At 47.4% G+C, this 18429-nt stretch overlaps 2 protein-coding genes and 1 long non-coding RNA gene across 3 annotated transcripts; 1 reads left to right on the forward strand and 2 right to left on the reverse strand.

Moving 5' to 3' along the window:
* Positions 1-1393: 1393 nt before the first annotated feature.
* On the reverse strand, positions 1394-3798 carry SMIM7 (small integral membrane protein 7). The gene is made up of 5 exons (XM_068164952.1): positions 3581-3798; positions 3457-3498; positions 3310-3362; positions 2562-2652; positions 1394-2021 (listed from the first exon to the last, which is right to left on the reverse strand). Exons 1-5 carry the CDS (start codon positions 3604-3606, stop codon positions 2006-2008), a joined length of 228 nt encoding a protein of 75 aa, XP_068021053.1. The 5' UTR covers positions 3607-3798; the 3' UTR covers positions 1394-2005.
* Positions 3799-3837: 39 nt separating this feature from the next.
* Positions 3838-8874, forward strand: TMEM38A (transmembrane protein 38A). Its single transcript, XM_068164950.1, has 6 exons — positions 3838-4029; positions 4681-4837; positions 5367-5551; positions 6231-6318; positions 6423-6540; positions 6848-8874. Exons 1-6 carry the CDS (start codon positions 3906-3908, stop codon positions 7070-7072), a joined length of 897 nt encoding a protein of 298 aa, XP_068021051.1. The 5' UTR covers positions 3838-3905; the 3' UTR covers positions 7073-8874.
* Positions 7379-18345, reverse strand: LOC137454731 (uncharacterized). Its single transcript, XR_010990676.1, has 3 exons — positions 18186-18345; positions 8915-12329; positions 7379-7466 (listed from the first exon to the last, which is right to left on the reverse strand). It is a non-coding gene; the product is annotated as an uncharacterized lncRNA (long non-coding RNA).
* Between the last annotated feature and the right edge of the window lie 84 nt (positions 18346-18429).

The raw sequence follows: 18429 nt of genomic DNA on the forward strand, positions 1-18429 counted from the left end.
CTCCGGCTGCTGCCGGCCACCAGCGCTGCTGTGGGGCAGTCTGGGTGAGGGGCGGTCCGGGTGAGGGGCGGTCCGGGACGGCTGGTGGGACCGAACCTCGTGGGCAGAGAAGGTCTGAGAAAATAAGTATCGGAAATAAACCATCGCGACTCAGATTGCATGGACGGAAGGCAGTGGTGCCTTGCCCCAGGCCCGCAGGAAGGTACCGGCGTCTTTTTGTGAAAAGCCCGAGTTGTGGGACAAAGGGGCAGCCCGGGAGGCCTTTGCCGAGCAGCAGGACCTCACCTCAGTGTTTTTGGATAAAGATACTTCTGGGCATTACCTGGAAAGGGCTAATCTTACACAACATGAATAAATGGTTCTTGGTACAGACATACTTACCTTGTCACATTTCTTATTCCCTTGATTCAGAGGAAACTACAAATACCAAGAAGGTTTTGATAAGCTTAGAATGACAAAAGGGACTGGGTACCTAAGCAGCTGTAACAAGGCAAAAGGTTTCCTACATCACCCTGGCCAAATGACCAGCCTAGCATTTAAACCTTCCACAGCCTTTAAGAATAGCTCAAAACTAACCCTTTTCAAAGCACCTGCTTGGCAGCTGCATCACAACTTTTATTATTTTGGGCAATTGTAATCTTGAGGTGACAGCATGCTGCAAGCCACATCATCTACCTAAGAGTGATAAAATACTCATTATTTCTGTATCAGTAGAGCTTGATCATCCTGTTTCTTTTGCTGTGTTCAGTGTTGCTCAGAAAGCAGACTTGGATCCACACAGCATCAGCCATTTTTCCCAACAAAATCCTCAAGTCTGAAGCCAAGCCTGAGCACCGTGGTGACAAGTCATGGGGCTTCTCATGGGTTATGCACAGCTGGTGGTGGCTATTTCCACCCCTCCCCTTTACCCTGGCAGGGAGATTTGGGGTTGGCTTGATAGCATCCAAATAAAATTCAAGGTCTTTGCTAAAAGCTACCCTCAATCATTTGAGTGAGGCATCTCTCCTCCTCAACAGTCAGCTAAGAAAATTGAGGCCAAGGAAATTCCACTAATGGTTTCATTTGATGTGAAAGACACCCAGCACTGTGCTGGTGAAAAGAGACTAAGTGAGCATAAACAAAATTCAAACAGCCAGACACAATTACAAGCCTAGCTCAAATGTCTCAAAACCCCCCTACACTGAATTGATTTCTCTTGTAACAGAATGAATGTGGCATCTAATAAACATTTTAGCCTTAAATAGAACAACTTTATTCAACCAAATCCAAAATCATTCCAAAACTATTCCTTAGCATTGCCTTACATAATTATTTTTGCTATGTTTCCTATCCAAAATGCCCTAAATATTGCTTAGGAAAAAAAAAAAAAACAAACCAACAAACCAACACAAAACCAATTCTCTGAAATTTTAATTTAAAAAGCACTTTCTTGGAATAACAGCAAAAGATGAGAATTCCATTTGATCATCTGTTTCTAGTTCTCCAACAAAACTAAATGGAACAGTGTGGAGTTACACCAATTCTTTGCTCAGCTTTATAAAAATCAGAATCACAAAGTGCAACTTCCAGGTTTCCTAGAGGATGGTGATAGCAGAGACATCAGAGTTGGGAGGGACCAACAACACAGAGCTTTAAGACTGCTCTTCAGTCATGCTCCAATTCTATTCTGTGTGCTGGGCACTGTGCTCTAAGCCTAGCAAAACAACTTGAAGTACTCTTTCTTTCAGGAAAGTTGAAATAATCTTACTTTGAGGATTTGGGCTTGGGGGCCTAAAGGCTCTATCCCCTCAGCAGCAAGTGACTCAGTGTGCACCAGATGATGACACAACTGTCTGAAGAGGATGGATGTCTTCCGTCCCTGGAGCACGATAGAAGCTTGCACCGCAGAACAGGCCACGGTCCCAGGGCTGTGTTTTGAAAGCATTGTAATCTTCTACTCTATAGAAAAGTTATGTTTACAGCCAAGTGTCTCTTCCATGGTGATAGGCATGTTTGTGGATGACTTTCAAGATCCAAATATCCTGGCAGATACAACAGGAAAAAAAGCAGGTGAGAATTGGGTAGTGCTGTGAGCAGAGATGCCCACACCCCTCCAGCCCACCAGTGCACCCCTGGCCTCAGCTTTGCTCCCCCATACATCACACCATACAACTACACAAAAGGATGAAGCCTGCCTGCCTACCAGAAGTAAACCCTCTGGTTTCCAGAGGCTTCTCAGGGCGGATTCCATTCTAATAATTGGGGGTTTCCTACCCTAAAATGAAAACATCCCGCAAGTCAAACCAAAGTGTCTAATGATGTTTTCTCAGCAACCCACCACAAGGAATGCTCTAAGGCTGAATGACTCACACTGACAGAAGAGGTTTTCATGCACAACAGGTGCCCACATTAGCAAAAACTGTGTGAGGTCAACCAGCACCTCTTTGAAGATTGAAATAAGTGAAATGAAAACACATTATGGCAGAAGACAGCGGGAAAGAGATCTGAAAAGAAATACACATCACGAAAAATCCCAACATCCAGCTTCCAGCAGACTGGTGCAGCGACACGATGCTACTTACACGATCATGCAGAACATCATGAAGATGTTCCACAAGGCAATGAAGATTCGAAAGTATCTGAGACTCAGCAAGAACTCCCTGATATTATCACCTAAAAACCAGAAGAAACCTTTGATGTCAAAAATACCCAATACACTGGCAAGTCACATTTTCAACACTACTGGAAAAACTTAAGCAACAGACAGAGGAAAAAGAACCAAATAGGTCAGAGAACAACAGCCTGAAAGTTGAAGTTTTAAGTAAAAGATCCATGCTGCATTCAGGGCATCCCTACTACGGGCAGATGGGAAAACAGTAACTGATATGAAATGATCATGCTATTAAAAAGGAAAGGACACATTTTGTGGCAATTTCCTGTGACTTCTAAGCAGGAAGCAGAGATAGGAAGGAGCAGTGCAGGTACACACCAAAACGAGAATCAGGCTGTTAGCAGAGCATTGCCTCCACAGCACAGGCAACTACAGTCAAAACTGCAGAAGGAAATGTGCCTTTTTTGCATTTCTTCTCAAACCACTAATTTGGGATCAATAGTTTGGGCTGCAATGCCTGTATATCAGCATCATCAAGGAAAATTTTAGGTTCCAGTTTAGTAAACCAGTTATTCCATCCCCAGAGTAATTCACATCCATACAGATTTGGGTTATTGTACTTTGGCGCCTTGAAAATGCTTTAGCCAGCAAATTTAGGCAGCCCAGGGGCAAGGACACAGGCTGGCTGTGCCCAGACCCCGCTCTGCGGCTCCCGATACCGGTCGTGGGCTCCCTCGACTCCTCGCCGAATCCCTCCGTGTTCCTCTTCCTCCTGTGGGTAAGGGAGGGACACACACAGCGCATGAGCTCCGGTCGCTCCCCCCACCCCCGGCGCCCCCCTGCTCTCCGCCCTTCCCACCGCTCACAGCCTGAAGTTGAGCACGGCACCAGCGTTCACCAGCAGCGTCCTGCGAGAGAGACAAACAGCGCGTCAGGCCGCGTCCCCCGGCCCCGGCCCCAGGCCGCGTCCCCAGGCCCCGGCCCCGCTACCCGCAGAGCAGCAGATCCCCGATCATGGCGGCGGCTCCGGAGGCGGAAGCGGAAAGGGCGGACGGACGGGTACTGCTCGCAGCGGCGCGGTGCCGGCGCGCCCCGGGTGCGGCACCGGGGCAGGGGTGAGGGTCTCCTCCGTGCCCGGACAGCGACCGCGCAGCGCCGCGGGAGAACGAACCCGCCCCGCAGGCCTGGGCTGCGCCGGCCACGCCTCCCACACCGTCACAGCCCGGCTGGGCGCCAGGCCACACCCCGTGACCGGCCCTGCGGGGGCGGGGCCAGAGGGGAGGCGACCGGCGGAGGACGGCGGCGGGCGGCTGCCATGGAGCTGGCGGGAGCCCTGCAGCTCGGGGAACTGGCGGCCGCCTTCGCCGCCCTGCCCATCTTCCCGCTCTTCGACACAGCCTACTTCATCGTCTCCGTCCTGTACCTCAAGTATGAGCCAGGTGAGCAGCGCCCCGCGCCCGGAGCCGTCAGCGGGGGCCGGGGAGGGCCGGGCGCCGGCCCCGGGCTGTTGCGCGGGGAGCAGCTGCGGCGCTTGTCGTGTTTCTGCAGGCACAGAGGTGACATTTGGTGCCTGCGCAGGTCGCCCTGGGCTGTACTCGCAGCCAGTGTGGCCCGAAGCCTCACTGCGCCGCTGCTCGGAGCTCTGACACTTGTGTCCAAATACAAAACCAGAAAATCAAGATCTCCTCACTCCTTTTTGGAAAACTAACTTTGAGTTTTGTTTAAGATTAGATTCAACCACATTCAAACATTTAGGTGCAGCTACTTCGTTGCTGCTATCTCAGGACAATGATTTCAAAGGAAAAGTTGTCCCCCACCATTGCAGTAAGTAGCAGCAGATGCAGGAGGAACTCTTAACCAATTCTTAACTTCTAACGACTCAGTGCACTGGAAACGAGTTGTGATCACACAGGCCATTTCTGGGCAATCTCTAGTACTTGTCCAGATTTCAGAGCATGTATTTGCTTTACAGGCACCTTCCTTTGGCCGATTTTCCTGAAGAACATCCACCATAAGCTTCTTTCTTACATGGTCTTAAAGATTCTGCTTATTTGCTGAATCCATCTTCTCATGGAGCATTTGCTTCACAGGAGCCGTGGAGATGTCTCGTAAGAGCCCTTTTGCCTCCTGGCTTTGTGCCATGCTCCACTGCTTTGGAAGTTACATACTTGCTGATCTGTTACTTGGAGAACCACCCATTGGTTACTTCAGCAATAACTCCAGTGTCATCCTGGCCACCGCAGTCTGGTGAGTCTTTTGCCCTTCACCTGAGACGCTGCTGGCTGCTTATGAAGCCACCTGGTGTGAAGGGAGGTCTTCTGCTGGTGTGACACACGTGTATGAATTATCATGTGTGGATTAACTGGGGGAAACGAGGGGAGGGGGCAGAGTCTTGCAGTCTTCTGTATTCCTAGATCGAGTTTCTCTGAGCAGTTGTCTAATGCTGGTCCAGTCCACCAGCTGGGCATTCTATTCATAGCTGTTGCAGCTGAACTATGGCCAAACCACACGAGTACCATGCCCTGCATCGATACCACATTTAGCAGAGGAGTGGTACATGCTGGAGATTGGGGGCATTTGTGTTAGTGTAATGTGCACAACTTAACTACAGTTATTCCACAGTTAATTTCCTCATGGTTATATATGGTTTAGACTGACAGAACTATCATTTCCCTCTCCCTGACATAACTAACCACAGGACTCTTAATAAATCCTCTCTATGTCCCAGGTCAGGACAAACAAACGTGTCCTTAAACTCTTTGTGGTTTTGTTCCAGGTATTTGATATTCTTCTGTCCCATGAACCTCTTCTACAAGTGTGTGAGCTTTCTGCCTATGAAACTCATCTTTGTGGCAATGAAGGAGGTGGTCAGAGTTCGCAAAATTGCTGCCGGAGTCCACCATGCTCATCACCTTTACCACCATGGGTGGTTCATCATGATGGCTACTGGATGGGTCAAAGGTGAAATGACAGATATTTTTAATGTGGCAGGGAGGCACCCAGCCCTGTGGGGAGGGATGGGAGAATCTGCGGGTGAAGCCTGTGGTGAATATGTCACTCAGTGCTGACCAGTGGGCTGGTCAGTGGATGTGGTCAGCTGGTTTCAGTCAAGTTCCCCAGGTTTTTATTCATGCTTGCAGCACGGTTAGCAGTTGAATCATCATCTAACTTTAATGGAGGTGTGAAGAGCTGCAGTCAGTATGAAATACAGGTGCAAAATTTGGGGATTTTGAGCAACATGGTCTACTGGAAGGTGTCTCTGCCCATGGGAGAGGGTTGGAACTGGATGATCTTCAAGATACCTTCCAGCACAAACCATTCTGTGATTCTGTTTTCCCGATGCTCTTGTCTCTGGCTCACCTGTCCCTTTCCAGGGAGGTTCTGTCTGTGTTGGAACAGCCCAGTCAGGTTTCCTTTTGCTTTTGGGTTGAGCAAGTATTAGAGCACCAGTAAATGGAACAGAGGCAAATTCCCTTTCCTTGCACTTTATAGGAAGTCTAGAAAGTGTTTTGAAATTTGGGAAGACTGTCCTGACCTTTTGTTTTGCTTAGGTTATCCTTGCCTCTTGGGCGTTCAGAAAAGGCAGCAGAGCTCTTTGCTGCTGTGGCAATTCTAGCTGCTCATGTTGACTATTTCACAGGTTCTGGTGTTGCCTTGATGTCTAACTTTGAGCAGCTACTGCGTGGGGTCTGGAAGCCAGAAACAAATGAAATTCTTCATATGTCCTTGTAAGTACAGAGCCTGCAAATTCTGTCAGACCCAGGGTGGAAAATAAAGAACCGTTCAGGAAAGGATACAAACCTCCTAAAACAGGTTTTTATTTCTCTTCTAGCCCTACAAAGGCCAGTCTGTATGGCACAATTCTCTTCACCCTGCAACAAACTCACTGGCTCCCTATCTCTGAAGCCAACCTCATCTTCTTTTTCACAATGTTCATGATAGTCTGCAAAGTAAGTTTACAGCAGGTTTGTTGCTAACAAAACCAGAGGAAGGGCACATACGTAAAACCCAGAGATGTTCACCTTCCTGAGCTAGCACTGAGGTATTGGCTGTACACGCCATGACAGATCTGCTCTGGAAATTGCAGGCTAAAATTTACATCACGTAGGCACTATGGTAGAAGATATTTATGATACAGCCTTGAGTCATGAAGCAATAGGGGCTTTTATCTGGAGTAAGTAGAGTGCTCCTTATAGTTGGTATTTCATGGCTGGTGTGTGTGCTCTTTAACTGTAAGTATTCACTGTTGCCTGGCAGGTTTTCATGACGGCAACTCATTCTCACGCCTCACCTTTTGCTCCAGTGGAAAACTTCCTCTGCCCGGTTTTCTTTGGCTCTGTTTCCAGTGGACACACTAGTCACCATCATGATCATCACCATGGGCCCTCCCATGAGGTTTCCCATCCTCCACCTCCTCCTGCAAAGTCAAAAGAGGAGCTAAATGAAGGCACAAGGAAACGGAAAGCAAAAAAAGCTGAATAAAAAAGCAAACACACGGTAAATAGGCCACGAAACTTCTTCCAGAGCTGAGTCTCAAAGCCACCTGTGACCTTCTTTATCCTCCAGTCCTTCTCTGTCAGACTCCAGAGGAGAGGTGGAAGCCAGGACATTGTCAGGCAGTCTCTGAATTTCATTTGTGCTCGATGTGCTTCTGCTTGCTTCTTGGTCTCTGTTTCTCTATTCTGATCACGTTTCCAGGGATCTGCTGTTCTGTGCCAGAATGATAAGTGGGTGCCAGTTTCCAAGCTGTCAGTGGTTACAATGCAGCATTTTCAGTTGATGCAAAATCTTCCACTATGTTTATTTCTGAATGGAGCCAAGTTTGTGCTCCTGCAGGGCTGAAGTTCCTTTGAGTTTTCATCGACCTTTTTGAGCCCTACCAAAACAACAAACTGGTAAGACACAATCACTGTGGAAATTTGGTTTCATACTTGAGGAAATTAAAGTCTCACATGAGCCTGATCTCATTTATCCTAGCTCCCACATCTGCCATATCTCCAGTTAATGCGACATTTTGTATGCAATAAGGATAGCAGCTCTGGCGTCCTGGCCAAACTCCTGCTTCTTTCAAAGTTTCCTCTGATCCTGAATGGATAGAACATTGTCACTTTCTTAAGTTTGTGTCTACAAGAGGTTTGATGCTGTGAAATGCTCCACGTGCTGTGTATTGGTGCTGTTACTCCTATGAACTGTTGCGTAGCATTGCTGCATATTGTCACTTGGTGTGTTCCACCTCAGATTTGATCATAGTTAACTACAGAACAAGCATGGTTCTGATTTGTTTGCAGTTCTGTGGGATACAGGAAAGGGGTGTGAGTATAAGTATTTATTACTATTTATTTATAATTGCCAGGGCACTGAATTCGTGGACCTGGAACTGGCTTTTTTAAAAGGCAGCATCTTTATGTAGAGAATTGGATATTTCTAAGTGTGGTCTGTGGCCATAGCTACATGCTGGTGCGTGCTTGAAGGAGTGCTGTTGGTGTGCTGAAGGACAGCCTGAATGCTCTTGCTGGAACATTTCCTATACTCTTAAGATAGAAAGGCTGAAGAAGTGATTTCACGCCAGCTGATTAAGACTCTTTTTAAAGGACTGACAAAACCACACCAGCTGAGGATATTGATTATCTTCTGTATGTCCCTTGTGGCTGAAGTACTGCTCTGTGAAAGCAGCTTGTGCCCAATGTGTGAAGAATCTGAAATGCCTTGCATGGCTCAGGGAGGAGTCTGTCAGTCTGTCCATGTGCTGCTTTGTGAATACTGCCTTTTAGAGTAGTTTGAAGCTGATTTGTTCTTATAAGTGTCCTCATCCAAGGGCTGGATCACTGTGGTGAGAATGGTGTGCATAGGGATGTGGTGTTCAGTTAAGCAGCATGTTGCCATCCCTAGCAGCAAGGTTTGCTGATATCATCTTGCAACTGGGAATATAAATAGGAGGACTTAAGAAAAGTGTTCTCTGTGTGTATGTATTTCCCTGTTCAAAACTAAAAATGAAGGTTAATTAAAAGAAATTCTTGTCTACAACCAGATGAAAGCCAGTGCAAAAGGTCAAATGCTTTGGTTTGGGTTTTGACAGTGCCTTAATTTTGTGAGTTTCACTCCCCTTTGGTAAAAAAGAGGAATTCTTCCTGACAAGTTAGCTCTCTAGGTTTGCAGACACTGGTCTACTGAAACCTGATGTATCACTAGCATGCAGGCAACAATCAGTGTTTTATGAGGTCTGATTCAAGGGGAGTCTTGTTTTACAAAAGCTGTGAACAAATAAAAATTGTGAAGTGACTCTGGCCACTGGCACTTGAGGAAATGTGTTTCTTTTGCTCTCACCAGTCCCAGAGGCCACACTCCTCGAACTGCTTAACGTCTCCTTGACCCGATGTCAAAAGGATTCCAACTGAAAAGAGATCAGACTTTGATACATCCTACAAGTACACCTGAACATGTTAAAAATGAAGTAATACGGTGAAAGCTCCATTGCTTTTCTTCTATTTGTAGCATTAGTGTCCAGTTAGACCAAAATTTCAGGGAGGGAAATAAGGAAACTAACTTCCTGTGGTGTTTGTAGCAGTTGATTTTATCTTTCCTTTGTCACTAGATGGGCAAAAATGACATTCACCTGTGAGAGGAGACTGTACACCTGCAGATACAGCCACGCACACACACAGTTCTAGCAGATTTACATGGAGGTTCAGTATGAAGCCCATATAATGCCCCCACCCAGACATTGTGATCCTGGGCAAGCTGCTGTGGGTGCCCTGCTGGAGCAGCGGGTTGGACTGGGTGATCTCCAGAGGTCACTTCCAACCCCCACTACACTGAGATTCTGTGATTCTAGGGTACCTGGCTCACCAAATATGGACCTGCAAAGGTCTGTTTTTCTGAAGGGTTTCCCTTGTCTCCCCCCAGATCTAACTCTCTTAAAATGTTTATTAATAGCCCTTAATTCCTCAGAGAACTCGATAAGTTGCCTTGGAGTGTAGGATTTAAAGTCTTGTATGACCCAAGGAATGGCACAGGGTCAGTGTAAGCCTCATACACACCACGTGAAAACACCAGTGAAAAGCACTAGCACGCTTCACATGGTTTAAGCCTTCTGCTCTCCTCAGCATTATCTCAGGACCTGAACAGAACAGTAACACTCAGGTTGGTGCAGGGCTGTTTCAAGTGCATTGGAGAACACTGCAACGTGTGCAGAGTCCCAGGCTGTGCTGGCCCTGCAGAGTGCTCCCGGCTTTGAGCTCTGCTGCGCCAGAGCAGGAGAGGAGCCCGACAGGGCTTAGACTTCACGGGACAGACGTCATTCCCTCCAAAGATGTCCTGATCGGATAACTCCTGACACAAACTCTAGTGAGAGGCGGCTAAATTTAGCAACAGGTTTAATCCTCCAAGGGGCCCTGGCTGCAGGATGGAAAAAGCAAAGTGTTTCAATTGCTGCTTTCAGCATTTCTTGTTGAGCAACAAGATTTCCCTTTTCTGCTACATGGAATGAGCTAAACCCAGAGTCTACAGCTTTTCAGCATGGCAGATCAGCTTCAGAGGGAAAGCTCTGTATTTGAAGGGGAAAACCCTGAATTTTTCACAGTAAATTAACTAAAGTAAAAAACCAGGGGGCAAAAGGAAAGAACTTGTGTATTAAAAAGCCAGCATGAGAAAAGGCAAAGCCAGTACACGAGGCACAAAGCCTGAGCAAAAGTGCTCCTTTTCCCCTTTTCCTTTCATTCTTAATTGCAGTAGGTACATTCTTCCACATTTTGTCCAAAGAATAAACAAATTATATAATCCAGCAAAGCAGAAAGACCCAGAGAATAAAGATGGATGTTACCTGGCATCTCCCGAGCAACAGGCAAGTTGCTCCTTTTAACACTTGCCAGGTGATTGATTAGCTGCCAAATGCCTGCTACTTCTTCCTACTGCCTCTTGTGTGGCTGTGTGCTGCCTTAAAGGCAGAAAGCACTAGGTCAGTGCCGAGTGTCAGCGCAAAGAGCACGTAGGACACAGAGGAGCATGAAAAACCAGAGCTTTATGATTTTCACAGCAGCACATCTTTATTTGGGCCCTTAGCTGTAACTGTCTATGGTTTCTGTGCCATTGTTTGAGGGACCTAACTGGCGAATGTGAGACGTACAACAGAGGATTACATGGACGGTAAGGTGGGCATCGCTTGGTGCAGCTTTTTGCTGCAGCAAAGAGTTTTCTCTCAAGATACATACACTTATATTCTCTCAGAATATACACTTATAAAAGATCTTCTAGAAAGCTCACCAAGATAATTTGGATTTAGCATAAGCTGCTTTCAGCTCTTACCAGGAAGACAGGACACTGACAAGCAAACTACTGGAGGACACAGGCTGTTGCTAATAAAACTGAGACAGTCACTGCACGCAGAGGCCTGTTCAGGATGCTCTTACTTGGCCCCAAGGACATCTGGTTTGTCCTGCATGCCTATCCACTGTAAGGAAAGGAATTTCATCAGACATCAGTGTGGTTCTTCCTTGTTAAGCACCCACAAAATTACCTCCCAGCTAAGAGTTTAATCCTGCTCTCATGTGGTCTGTGAAGGCAGCAGTCTGTGAGCAAGCTGATGGGGGGACAATGGCTCATGGAACAGACAGACAGTGGGAAAACAAGTTCCCTGTCATGCCAGAGCCCACAGAGCCTTCATGACTCACAGCTGCTATTTGCTTCACCTCTGTGACGACATTTTTGACAAAAAGATGTTGGTAGTGAGTATCTTGGAGCCCAGACTCTTTTACACTTCTGTATTTGCATCTTTCACACATTATCCCTAGAAGAAGTACCATTTCTAAGATTTTTTTATCCTGATCCTTATCTGTCTCCTGTGTGTTCCAAAAAAGAACTGGGGGAGGGAATTTTTCAGAGAGCTTGTGGAAGGAAGAGTTAGTGTGAGATAGTGATTTCATCTTAGCTTCAGGGTACAGGTAGGGCTATAGCCGTGGAATGCAGGAAAACAGGTCTGCTATGTTTAGAGGCTTGAATATTTTTGTAGCCTGAGGAAATCCAGAATGTCCCTGGAAAAGATTTGGGTTTGATTTGCAAATCACAGAAAGCTCAGCAGAAACTGTAACACACCTGCTGCATTCCTGAAGAAAGCAAGGTGCTGCTTTTCCAATTATCTCAGCCCCTGAAGCTTCCCAACTGGAGCTGGCAGATCCTGACTTTCCAAAAACAGATCTGCTAGATGGGGACTTCTGGTCTCACTGCCACCAACTGCTTGAGTCAGAAAGTGAGCTAAACCTCCTGGGTTAGTGACAAGAATTGGTGTGATCAGTAATAACGACAGGTACGTGTAGTGTGTGAGATGCCTGTAACATAGCACAGATGCAGTGCCTTGAAAAACAGTCCAAAATCCATGATTTTTAGAGTCCTAATGTTGACTTAAATTAGCTTTAGAATAATGTAGGCTAAACCCTAATGTAGGCTCTCTGCAGTGTTTGCTTCTGGAGGTAAAATGCCTCATCTCCCTATTTGATTTATGATAGATTAGGATGTTGGTTAATCTCTTCTTACTTGGCTGGGTGAGTGTGGGGATTAATCAAGCAGTGTCTGAAAAAGGAGCCCATAAAGACACATACCCCATTTTTCTCTAATTATTGCTCCGTATGCAAAAGGAATACAGACAAGAATAGACACCAGCCTCTTAAATTCCATCTCATGAGAGAAACAGAACACAGCAGCTGCTCTGGCCGATACTGTTTGTCTCTGATATGCCCCATTCAGTTTCCTGGAAAAGGCAAAAAGCTACACAAGTAAGAGATTATGGTCTTCTGTGAGAAAGTGGGGAAGCAGAAACTGTTTCCAAGGCACTGAATCTGCTCAGCTGGTGCAGCACCATCCCTGCTTCTGCAGGATGTGGAGAAAGCAGTATTTCTTCAGGAAAAAACTGTACTGAGCACAGACTGAAACAGCAACACGCTGCCGGTGCTGGAGAGCAGAGCAGTGTGGAGGAGAGGTGCTGAAAGCATGCTCTGAGAAGGTGAGGTGGAGACACCGAGTGTGTCAGGGCCTGTGCTGAGATATTTGCACCAGTTACCTCCTCTCCCTCTGCATTCCAAGGGCATTTGGGCAATGATTTTAATTTTCTGTTTGTTCTTTATTGACAGCTCAGTTTCCTGCCTTTGAGCTCAACAATGGGGTGAGCAGTGCAGCAGCAGAGAGAGAGCCCCCTCAGCACGGGGGGGTAAACAGGTGGGTCATGGAGGTTGTCCTGCACCCTAAGACTCAAACCCAGGAGCAACAGCCAAACAGCTTGCTGCTGGGGTTCTGCTGCTAGCTGTAGTACCCCTCAGGAAGCCTTTTTCTTCAGTCTCTCTGATTTCTACCTCAGTGCTGGTTTTTAATACATCTTCAGCATTTTCTTTCTACATTTCACCCATGCTTCTCTGGAAGGGATGATGCCCCACTCCAAGCACAGCCATAATGCAGCAAGTGTTTACTGTGCACAGTTCAAATGCCTTTTAGTAAATTCACTCTTGCACAGCCTGACAAAGGGCAAATAGTGCCAGGGCAAATGCCCTGGGAATTAAAAATCATGCTTGAAATGGCTGAGAGTGCCTGAACCATGGCTGACACTGGTGCTGCCAGGCCTGTGTGGTGCTAGAACAGAGCCCACTCTTTCCAGACAGCCCAGATGAGTGAAGAGAGGCACCTCAGTTGTACACACCCCGGAGGCAGCACAATCAGCACCCTAGAAGGAGGCACTGGAGATTCAGCCCAAGTGCAAACTCTGGTTGCTATAGTGATATTGGTCCTCTTCAAACACAGATGGATCACTCCAGGATGCAGGGAAGTTTCACTGCATCTCAGCACAGTCAACCGTTTTCTACTGTTCCTATCAAAGCTGATGAAAATTTCCAGGTTTTCCTCCAAGAAAAAAAAAAAAAAAGAAAGGGGAAAAAAAAAAAAAGAGCAAGCCAGCTTCCTGGAGAGGCTCCACAGACCACTGCTCACTACCATTACTCATCTGCCCTCCAAGGAGCAGTCTGCTGAGGAGGGAGTCCAGAGAGCAGTGGGAAGACGGTTCCTTCCCGCTCCCAGCCCTCCAGCCTCGTCCAAATCCTCATCAGCTGTTTCTTCAGGTAAATAAGCTGAAAAGTCCTGAAGCTGCTGAATGCATCAGACACTGTCTCTGCTACAGTCTGCAAGGTATTATGATATGGAGAGCACACAGTGCTTAGCAGAGAGGCTGTCGGCTCACAGCTTCCTTTGAAAATGAAGGTGCCAATAATCTGCATTTTCTATACAGCTCTTTCCTGCCACATGCAGTTTGCAGTGAACACATCAGAGATGGCAGAATTCTGCGCTAGCCCAGGAACCAATGGCATTTGCAGTGAAGCCCAAATTCAGCCTTAGGCTCTCCTGTGCAGAAGTAGCTCAGAGCAACTCAATTTCTTTCTGCACACAAGACAGAGAAATTCAAAAGCTTTCTCAAAACCCCAGGCAAACACAGGTGGATTCCCATCCACCGCTCTAACAGCAAGAAATGTTTGTGAAGAACTTCTCTTCTTGGACAATATCCAAATATTTCCCACTTCCTCTGCCTACTGGGACACAGTTGCCAGACTGAGCTCCTACAGCAGTAACTGGCAGTGGGTAGCAATGACTCAGATTTTCAGGAACTGCAGAGCTCAATTTCCCCTTCTTCTGAAATTCTTTTGCTTAGACAAGCTCTCAATTCCCCAAAAAGTGCTTTTCTAACACAGAAAGTGCTGCAGCGTCTCCTCCAGCAGGATGTAAGATGATGAATACCCCATTTGGACAGTGAGGTGTTTCCAGCTGAAGCAGACAGACTGGTCAGCACCAACAGAAACTATCAGAGCTGGGATTTATGGAAGAAACGGATGATAACTGCAGACAACCTGACATTAGTGAGCAGGCAGGGACACAGCTACTGCCACAACTTTACCTACACCACCTGGCCACGCTGGGGAAGACCTCATCAGGAACAGTTTTGGGATAAAGAATGTGATGCAACTGGGATCCGTCAAAGACTCATCAAGGCTGCATTCTGGTAGAGCCTCCATAGCTGACATTTCTGCTTTGCCAATAGATATTTTGTCTATTTGATCTGAGCAGTTTACCACACGCCCAGTACAAGCACCCATCAACTACCTGGATCCCCTTGCAGCTTTAAAGGTAACTAGAGAAGACGTTATACAATGCCAATTCTTCTCCTCAGAATACCCACTCCTCCCTCGAGAAAAATCCTGCCACACCACTGCACTTGCCTATGTTTACACTGTCTCCTTCCTCATGTTAGTCCAGTGCCTGGCCAGATGAGGCCAGCTCAGTTCATCACATACCATACATCACATAAAATACAACCATGCCAGCTCTGACAGGTCCACCAGTCACGCCCTAAAAGGCTTTCTTGTCTTTGCCCCCTTAGTATAACACACACAGAAGCCCTGGCCAGGCTCCTTTTCTTTGTGCCTTCCCGCCAAGGTAATCGGGGGGCTGTGCCAGCAGTATCTGAGCTGGTACAGTGTCTGCCCCTATTCTGCTCTCCTTCCACACTGTGGATTTCTTCCGGCACCTTGTGGGCCCCTACACACCATGCTCATCAGATTCATCAGAGGGAGGCTTAGGCCTGGGGACAGATACAGCCCACCAATGCATCTAATGGTCCATCTGTTACGATGGGCTCCAAAACACCAGAATAAATAACGGAGCAAGGAGGAGAGAACATCTACAAGGAAGAGAGAACATCCATCTGCAGAACAGTTTCGCCTGACAGGCAGGATAAAGGCCCCTTGCCTTCATGCTCAGTCATGCACCAGCCCATTCACAACTACTTCGACAAATGAGGCTAAAGTGGGTCATTTTGTCGTCAGGACAACAGAGGCACAGCTGACCTAGATATGTCTGAGGGAATCTAATGCTGCTCTTGGCACAGACTACAAGGTTCAGACAGGGCAGGGGTGTTCCAGCTGGGGCAACACAGCATATTAACAATCTCTAAATGTCTCTTATCTGAGTGTAGTATCAAAACCAGCCTCTCCTCTTTGTGTATGATGGCAAGTGTCACAGTGATAACATTTGGTTCTGATCACTGGCTGCTGGTGGCAGGTTCCCAGGATGGTTCAATGCTTGTCTGGAACATGGAAGGTTTTGAGATGCTGCATGCTCTTCCTGGGCACTCTGGTGAGCCTTCTCCACTTTTTATGATTGGGAGGCTCTTTTCATGTCTGAGAAGAGCTCTGACAGCTCGACAATGCTTGTGCTGTAGGCAGACAGACACCTCCCAGCCGCCAGCACTCTCCCAATGCTGACAGCACTGCGAATCCCTCACTTTGGGAATCCTTATTTTACAGCTGAGGAGAGGTGCATCAATGTGTTTGGAAAAGGAACCTGTGCTGTTTCAGCTGCTGTGGATCACAGCTGCATATCTGGAATCTGATTTCTGGCAGATCAAGTTTATTATCCAGGATACAGGTACTGATGAACAGCCCTCACATCACCTTCATGTGGATGAGGAGCACTGGTTGTGCATTTCTCCTCAGACACAAAGGTGTCTTAAAGTGTGCTGAAAGAACACTTTCAGCTGTGTGTTTCAGCCACATCCACAAAGGCTGTAGACAGAAAAGGAGCCTCAGTTCTCACTACTCCTATCCCTTATGCCACCTCTTTCCTTGGCACACAGGGACTGCAGAACTCCAGATTTTTGGAGAGGTGTTGGATGCGTGGATATGTTCTGTAGTACTCAGCCCAAGACTGGGGCTTATGGCTGTCTGCAGGAGGAACAGAGCCTGGGGGACAGTACCACTGAGATCCAAATGTCAGCTATCCAACACCCACTCTTCTCATCCAGAAGCAAGGAAAGATGATACTGGGATTTAGCAGGGGATCTTTTGTCTAGAATACATTGTTACTATGACCGCAGAAAATTGAAAATAGGAATAATACACAAATTATTTCACAAGCAGAGAAGCCAATGATGAATCTCATCTGAGGGAAGTCGTTCATGTGCAGTTGGAATTACAACAGTCCTGCTGATCTCCTCCCGTTTCACAAGTGAAGTGTGTGACACATTGGATACCTCTGCCCCAGAGAGATGCCTGGAAACAGAGGAGCAAAACCAGCTCCTTTCCACTGTCCTCATCTCTCTCCTGAATTCCAGGCAGGACATAGCACATATCCCACCACCAGTCAGAGAAAACAGTCAAGGACACAGCACTCAACAAGCAGTGGAGAAGCAGCCTGCCATAGCATATGATGATTTTGTCCCTGTGCTTGATATTCTCCCTGCACACCCATGCCCAGTGACTGACAGGCCCACCTGAACCTTCAAACAGCCCTCTGGCTCACTGATTTCCAGAGTAGCTGTTCTTGCAGATTACAGAGTCCTCTAGGCATGGCTAGTGGGGACTTAACTCCTCTACGACTGCCCTCAGGCACAAGAGTTTCCTTTGCAAGGTCACAGAAGGCAGATCTCCTTTGGAAAGCAGCCACGGCAAGCAGTGAGCACTCAGTGGATCTGAAGATTCCCTGCAGTGCCCTTGAGTTCTGTCAGCAGGAACACCAGATGTGCTGTTCTGAGGTCTGGCAGCAGTAAGACAGTGTCAGTAGCAGATTACCCCCTGAGCTGTCAGGGAGAATCCACCTGACAGGACTCCCAACTCTGACGGAATACCCAAATCCTGACAGGCAGCATTGTTATTCTCAGTATCTAGGCCTGGTTTTAAAGCACCCTTACATCTAGATACACTATCAAGGTGTTGATGCTGAGTGAATCAGTGCTGCTAACACCACTCTGACACTAAACTTAAGTTCTGGGACTTATTTATCTACAGCTTATTACTATTCCTGTTGCTGTTGTTAAGCTGGACACGAATCAGTGAAGAGAATGAGACTTCACAAGGCAATAATAGCAGGATCAGAGCATCCTCTGTGTTGTAAGGGAAACATTGTACAGCAGCAGTTTGTGCAAGCATCAGAACAGAAGCTAGAATCCCAATTCCAGAGGCAGTGTGAGCACTGTGGCTGGCAGCTGCAATTGCAAGACTAGAGTTGGAGCATTCCAGCACATAGCAGAGAGAAAATATTCTGGATCCAGTGATCAGCAGTGAGTTTCACGGCAAAGCAAGAAAGGTTTCTTTGATGCAAATTGTCCAATGCTCCAAGAAGAAACAAGCAGCAGAGCTTGGTTTTGCTCTTCTCCTCAGTCTCCACGTGACCCAGCGTTACCGGGCTACAAACTGCTGGCGTGGGACCATCTGAGGGAAGTGGGTTATTTTAAGTCCAACCCTACTACACAGTAAATGCTTTATTCTGAGTTTGTTTTCCACAGGAGCCTTGCTGGCTACACAATCTGTATGCACAACTGCTACCAGAATTGTACCAACTGCAAACAGCTTTGTTGCAACAACAAAAGTTGATTATATAATTCATGAGAAGTTTTGCGGCCCTAAGACCAACCCTCCTCAGTACAACTCACTCCGGATCGCCGCGGCAACGTGCACAGTAAAATCCAGAAGCAAAAGCGGGGAAAACCCCCAACCCTAACCTAACATTTTTACCTAACTACATCAGAGCAGGCTCAGACAGAGTCAAAGCAGCTCTGCAGCCTTCCCGCACCCACCTCGGCTGTCCCCTTCCCGCCAGGCCCCGCGGTTCCCGACAGAGGCACCGGGGATCTGGGTCAGCGCTGTCCGCTCAGGGCCTCGGTTCCAGCCCCAGCTACCATCGAGCTCCCTTGTCCGGTGCCGCACCCTCTCAAGTGCTCCCCTCCCGCCCCCTCCTCCAGGCCGCTCACCGGGGGCCGGACCCGCCGAGGAGGCAGCCGAGGCGCAGCTCCCGCCACGGCGCTTGAACGCCGGAAGCGG

The sequence above is a fragment of the Melanerpes formicivorus genome, unplaced genomic scaffold (genome assembly GCF_026170545.1).
Source record: "Melanerpes formicivorus ecotype bairdi unplaced genomic scaffold, bMelFor1.0.p_v2 SCAF_83, whole genome shotgun sequence".
Classification (NCBI taxonomy): domain Eukaryota; kingdom Metazoa; phylum Chordata; class Aves; order Piciformes; family Picidae; genus Melanerpes; species Melanerpes formicivorus.

Coding starts and splice junctions, on each gene's coding strand:
- SMIM7 (XM_068164952.1), bottom strand. CDS start 3,606: ATGATCGGGGATCTGCTGCTCTGCGG. Junction 3,363..3,456: donor GCCGTGCTCAACTTCAGGCT/GTGAGCGGTGGG, acceptor CCTTACCCACAG/GAGGAAGAGGAACACGGAGG. Junction 2,653..3,309: donor GTCGAGGGAGCCCACGACCG/GTATCGGGAGCC, acceptor TCTGGTTTTTAG/GTGATAATATCAGGGAGTTC.
- TMEM38A (XM_068164950.1), top strand. CDS start 3,906: ATGGAGCTGGCGGGAGCCCTGCAGCTCGGGGAACTGGCGGCCGCCTTC. Junction 6,319..6,422: donor GAAATTCTTCATATGTCCTT/GTAAGTACAGAG, acceptor TTTCTCTTCTAG/CCCTACAAAGGCCAGTCTGT. Junction 6,541..6,847: donor TGTTCATGATAGTCTGCAAA/GTAAGTTTACAG, acceptor GTTGCCTGGCAG/GTTTTCATGACGGCAACTCA.